Source organism: Haliaeetus leucocephalus, unplaced genomic scaffold (genome assembly GCF_000737465.1).
Source record: "Haliaeetus leucocephalus isolate CR32 unplaced genomic scaffold, Haliaeetus_leucocephalus-4.0 Scaffold228, whole genome shotgun sequence".
Taxonomy (NCBI): domain Eukaryota; kingdom Metazoa; phylum Chordata; class Aves; order Accipitriformes; family Accipitridae; genus Haliaeetus; species Haliaeetus leucocephalus.
The window spans coordinates 13,154,882-13,161,247 of NW_010972664.1; the positions used below are offsets into that span (position 1 = coordinate 13,154,882).

Sequence of the window (6,366 nt, forward strand, 5' to 3'; positions counted from 1 at the left end):
CTCTAATCATTCACTGTTCTTCCTGAATGAAAGAGCAGATCTGGCTTTATGATTACATATTTGGTTCGTGAAGCTGCTTCAAATGTTCTCTCCTTTTGTAGTATGAATCAAACCCATTAATCTGATGGGATCATCATGAATATCTTCTATGTTTGCTGTGTTTTCAGCAGCCAGCTGCTCACTGTTGAGGTAAATGCTAACTTTGGAAGCCATCGTGGTGGCCTTAGATGATCTTTCTTCTTCATCCTTCTCTAATGAAGGGCCTGCCTTTCTTCTTGGTTTTCTACGTTTTCCCTTGACACTGTGGTCAAGCGAGGCATAACACATCTGATTGGCAGACTCCACCTAGAAGGAAATTCACTTTATTTAACATTCAGTGGTTATGCTTGCTTTAAAATTGTCTAAGACTTTGAGTATGTCTACACTGTATCATAATAGTGGCTGAAGTTTACCCAAACTAGCTGTAAACTAACTCATTAAAAGCACAAATTATTAAGCTGTGGCAGCACAGAAATCAGACCAACATAACCTAATGGTAAATGACTCGTGTTGTTAGGATAGTGACAGTAAGAAAAATTCATCAAGGTATTATTGGAAAGATTCTCTGTGGGAATGAGGGTAGCTTATATAATTAGTCCAAGTTCCTTGGGATGCAAGATTTTATTTGGTCTGGTTTTCTTCCCACTCTTTTTTTTAATTACAATCCAGTTATTAGCAACAACATTTTTCACAGACTTTGTGCAGAAAAACAAAGCTGGGTAATGCTTGTCTGTATATATGATCTCGTTTCCAGTGCAAAATATATGCTTTGTGTGTCTTTCCCCTGATTCTCTCTGTGTTTTTCAAGCCAAATTGTCAAGCACTTTTGACACTGGAATTTTCATAGATTATTCTGTTTCTGTGAAGTTAATGAAAACAAACGTCTAGATAAAAAAAGGGATATTTTTACCCTCTGGAAGTATCCTGAGAGGCAGGTTGGAAATTGGTCCTTATGAAATACCTGGAAATCGACTTGGGAAATTGATGCTAGGAATGTTTCAATTACAGACAAATTTCAGTTGAAGCTAGCATGCTTTTAGGTGTCCAGGTATCTCAAAAAAAATAGAAATCAATAGAAAAACAGTCATCTTTAATTTGTTAAGGCGTATAGATTTTGTGCTGAGCAGGAGAGAGCCAGTCAAACTCATGATTATTATGTGATGCAGCTTGTGTTTTCACTTGGTTGATGTCCAAAATAAATAAAAATAATTCTTTACATAAGCCATAGCAGTAGATGCAGGCTTAATTCAGTCTGATCTGCATGCCTGTGACTGAGCTGTATCATGCCATATGGATGGAAATGAGCTGTCTATAATTCTGCTCCCTCATTAATGACCCAGATTGAATGAAGGGTCAAGTCTGTGCTTAAATTCCCTGATGAACTGAGACACTAATGCATGGTAATTTTTGTGATGACCAGTGTGAAGATTTTTGTTATATATTGTCATGGGATAAACACAAGAACTCTGAGACAGACCACATTACCCTAATTCAGAAATCCAGAATTAAAATAAAAGATACCTGTAGTTGGTTAACTGGCCTTTGAGGCTGGGACTTCATCTGCTCGTAACAACATTCCTCTATAATTTATCAAAGTAGAAAAATGTTTTGGTTATTAAAACATGCTACTGAGTCTTAAAAGATCAGATCAACAGATCCTCCCTGTTACAGAACTAACTCTCCCCAGTTTACTTTGGTAGAAGTTTATTTTGTTTTGAAATCATACACAGATCTCTCCCTGTATTTATAGAGGGGCAAATAGCTAAGAAATTCAGACACACATACGATGAAAATGAAAATCATTTTCTGTTCATATGGATGGGAAGTTTCTCATTATTCACTAAGTGGGCATCATTTTAAACTGCTAGGAGGACATCTTGCAATTAGGGGTAACCACATACTAATGTATTTTTCAGCATAGGCAGTCTTTTCGTTGGCTGAGAGAGAGGCTGTGAGTTGCAGCAGCTGATGATTAAATTCTATTCCTGTCTCTACTTTCAGTTTTCCGTAAATCTGGTGCAGGTTATTTTCTCATGCCATATCTCATTTTAGCCATCAGTAAAACAGATTACTTCCTTACAATTTTCAGACTTTTGTAGTGACAATGCATTTGAGTGTTGGCTTAGTTAAATTTATGCAAACCCTGTATGAAAAAGCTGGGTTTGGTTTTTTTCTCCCTACAGTTCAAGTACTTTAGTTTTGCTTAACCCCAAATAAGGCTAGCAAAAAAAGTTGTGTTCGTGTTACTTAAATACTGCTTTAACACCATAAGGGCTTCAAGAGGCATACCCTCAGCATATCTAGCTCAAGCTGTAGTTATATGATGTTACTGCCTTTAATGTGGTATCTCTCTGCCAAGGATGATTAACTTCAGCCCAGTAAAGTGAAGAAAAGCTATGTCTGCCCACCATTCAGCTGCTGGGCTTGTTTCAGCATATTTGTCAACATTGGTGATGATCTATGGATAGCCACAGCAGAGAACTGATGTTTGTTTCTGCCAGCTTCTGTGGGAGCATTGACTTTGGGCAGTGAGTCATATGTGTCTTAGATTGGTTTAATATGCATGGATCAAGCTGATATTTCAACTGGTGCAGCTTTACATGTAGAAAAGCTGTTGGTTTTGAGATATTTGGCTGAACAGCACCATTTAAGACTGTAAAAAACCAAATTCATTATGAGATCTGGTCTTACAAATAGTAGTGCAGTATGATGGTTTGCAGTTCTATCCCAAGTAGGTATTAATACAGCAATTGAGAAGGGGTAGATTCTCAAGTTTGCTATTTGAGAAACACAGAAAGTGTTGGTCAGTCAGCTTTTAATCATACATTTATTATAGCCTCTGAACAGACACATGTTCTTAAAGTGAAGCTTACCTAAAATATCTTGATTGAGATTGCCATAAACTGGGTCATCTTCTGTGTAATAGTCATCATAGCTAGAAGGGGAATGGAAAAATACATTTAATTCACAGAATATGCTTTATTTAGGACTCCACTAAGCTACTCCAAGCATTTTACACACATGTAGCAATAGCAGATTGTATGTGAACTAAAAAACAAGACCAAAAATATCAGGAGGGGCAGAAATGGCACTGTCTGTGTTTTGAAGAAAGATTTGTTATCTAGCCAAGAACTGAACTCTTCTTTCCTGTAACTTAGTAAGTATAAAGATAATCTCAAGACTACTAAGCTACTGTTTGATGTAGTTATAGAAATATTAATGATCACGGAAAGGAACGCAGTTTATGTTCTCCAAGACCACTTTGTGATACAAACTAAAGCACTAAATGGGTCTTTGGGGCGACATTGTTAAAAAGTCCACTCTTGATTAAACTAAAATGTTTATGTTGACACAACTAGAGAAGACCAAAGCAAAGTTCAGCTTTGGATTTTTAATGGTATTCTGTGTTTCATTACCTGGTGTTGCTTGAAAATGTTTTTAAGCGTGTTTGTAAAATGGGAATTAGTGGGAAGCACTGCATAACCTTGTTCCTATTGCACCCCTATGCTGTGCCTCTAACACTACTTTTTCAGTGGTATTTTTCAACTGAACAGGCAGTAATAAACAAACAGACTTCCCAACTTCAAGTAAATTTGTAATTGAGGATTGGTTTGGGGAAACAGGTGAAGGCTTTTGTATTTTTGTTTCAAGGGCCTTTTATAATTGGGTTGAGATGAGACTCCTTCCATCTCTGTTTTCTAAAGTTTGGGTGGGGTTTTTTATATGGAATAAGAGAAACAGGCTTGTAACAGATCTTGAGGTATCTATCCAGCAGCTGTAAACACTCTGGTTTATTGCTTTTGAACATCATGTGTAAAAGAAGGGTATGAAACATAAATACATGTAAATTATTGCTCCACAGTGTTAAATATCAGACTATAATTTATCACTGTTTTCTGAGAGTTCTTTTAAATTATTATAGATTTATTGAGTTTGAGTGATAGTGAATAGTGTTGTAGCTCAATAACTTGCACTTCCTTCAGTACATAAAATTATCATATTAGCATGCAATTATTTCATTGTAGATAAAATGACTGGAGTACATCTTCCCCACATGACTTTTTTTCTCCTGTTTTCTTTGGAAAACTTCTCCACAACCATCATGCTCTCTGACATTTCCAGGCAGGCTGCATGAGATACTGGATTTTCCTCTATGCCATCCATCCAAATCCTTCTGTCATTATTTATTGCTTATTCCACCCTTGCCAGAAAGAGACTTTTTATTCAACTTACCTTGGATTGTTGTCTTCATAGTCTTTATACATTTTAGCTGGAAAATTTGTTAAAAAAATAAAGTTAAGAGAAAATGAAATGTGCTGTTTTAGAACACTTCAGATAGTTATCTCCACTGACATGCTTTTGATTTCACTGTAGAGAGTAAAATTGAAAGCTTTTGGCTCTGAGGACCTTCAGTTGTCTCCCTGCTTTTCTCAAATACTTTTGACTAATACAAGAAATATTTGTGTTATGACCCTGTGCTGTGGCTGCAAAGTCTACATTAGTTTACAAGTGCCCCAAAAATGTATTGTAACACATGCTATTAATTCCTTGTTTCCTCCTCCTCTTGCTTCTACTGCATCTTTTTCTCTGCCTAGGGAAGTGCATCATGTGTTTATATTACAAGGTGAAGGGTATATTTATTTTACTAGTTCTATTGTTTGTATCTCTGAAAGAGAGATATCCTGTCATCCACACCGATGAAGAAACTGAAGCAAAGAGGCAATGGCTACAAAGAGATTTACTGCTAGAGCTTGATTAATAACTCTGGAATGCCTGACTTTCTATCCTATGCTCCAGGACTTCAGAATTTACTACAGTAAGCTCCAATTCCATGAGGAATGCAGCATCAGCCAATCTGACTGAAACCTTGCTCAAGGTTAGTTTTGTAAATGACTGATTTTTTCATCATAGAAATACCTGCCTAGTAGCACTAGAAGACAAAATAAACCAAAAAGGTTCCCCTCCATCCTGTAACACTCTAGCAGCTCTTTAATATGCTGTAATAATCTAATTCTTTTATACTTGGTGAGTTCAGTTTATAAGCATAGGCCTTCTGTTTATGTAGATTAGGTACGTACGTGTGTTTAACGTGGTTGAATCCACCAGTGTTTACCTGCCCAGCCCTATGTGTAGAGCACAGGCGCGGTTTTCCCTGTGTAAAGGCAGTTTTTTCCCTGAATGGGAGTGGTAAGGATTGTACAACTTAATAGCTATAGAATTGTATGCATAAGAGAGGTTGCACTGGCATAAGCAATTCTGTTAAAAAAAGTCATAGTTAATTTTAACCAAAACCAGGGTATGACCATAGTCGGCCTCTAACATAAATTAAATCAGTTCCTTATTGTGAGTGGCACATTGGTTTAAGAGCTACATTAGGATCCCATGATGAAAAGCTATTGGAACTTTTTTCCAAAATAAACTGGTTAAGCATAAAATGTGTATGAAATCTGAAATTCAAATAAGCATTCAGGAATTTGGGGAGGAGAAAATTTTTCTCAAATGCATTTTGTATCAGTGCAGCTACTTAAAATATTTTTAAATTCAAGTACAAATAACAACCAGTTTCATGAAAAGTACACTTAAAAGGAAATTACAGATGTTAAAAATATATTTTAAAAAATTAGCTAGAACTAAGTTCTTCACCTTGTACTTGTTCTGTTGGTTTGTCTTCAGAGAATGGATTTGGGGAACTGTTTTTAGCAGTGGATTGGGCAGCTAGCAATCATTCTATAATCATACATGACTCTCCTAAAAAATTTTTAAAAGTTACACCCTCTTTGCTAGAATCATTCTTGCCAAAAGATAACTTTTAGATTCAAAAGAATCAGTTTGGTGGCTTGAAATCTCCCAGCAGTGATGGCTTTCTCTACAGACGCTTTAAACACTCAAGCTCCATTCCTTACAGAGAGACGACATTACGTACCTTGCTTCTTTTTCATATAGTGTGAAATGTTCAGTATCAACGAAACAACCAGAGCCAAACTCAGAAAGGCCAAAACTCCCCAGACAGAAAAATGGCAGTCCATTTCTGTAACTGAAAGAAAATAATTTTATAGTTTGTGTTGTCTAACAGTTTTACTGTATTCTTTGTGGTTGGTTGATTTTTGCTTTCTGTAATTGAAGCTGCTATTTTGTTGTTTACTCTGTGACAGCCATTATTAAACAAGCTAAATAATTAATATCAGAACCAGACGCTAAATAATAAGAAAGCAACATCAATAAACTATTAGCAGACCTACTGTTTCATAGGAATTCAGCCAAAGGCTGGGCTATTGGTTTGCCTGTAAGATGCAGTAAGAATCAGGCATTGCCAAAGAAAAAAGTCAT

General features: G+C 36.2%; 1 protein-coding gene across 1 annotated transcript; it reads right to left on the reverse strand.

The window, feature by feature from the left end:
- Positions 1–78: 78 nt before the first annotated feature.
- LOC104831620 (T-cell receptor-associated transmembrane adapter 1) lies at positions 79–6,065 on the reverse strand. Its single transcript, XM_010567305.1, has 6 exons — positions 5,963–6,065; positions 4,818–4,820; positions 4,273–4,309; positions 2,913–2,974; positions 1,561–1,619; positions 79–345 (listed from the first exon to the last, which is right to left on the reverse strand). The coding sequence occupies exons 1-6, from the start codon at positions 6,063–6,065 to the stop codon at positions 79–81; spliced, it is 531 nt and encodes a 176-aa protein (XP_010565607.1).
- Between the last annotated feature and the right edge of the window lie 301 nt (positions 6,066–6,366).

Excerpts from the sequence above, each read along its gene's own strand:
- LOC104831620 (XM_010567305.1), bottom strand. The coding sequence starts at position 6,065 with ATGGACTGCCATTTTTCTGTCTGGGGAGTTTTGGCCTTTCTGAGTTTG. Across the intron at positions 2,975-4,272 it reads TATGAAGACAACAATCCAAG|CTATGATGACTATTACACAG; the intron begins GTAAGTTGAATA and ends TTCCCCTTCTAG. Across the intron at positions 1,620-2,912 it reads TCTCAATCAAGATATTTTAG|AGGAATGTTGTTACGAGCAG; the intron begins GTAAGCTTCACT and ends GATAAATTATAG.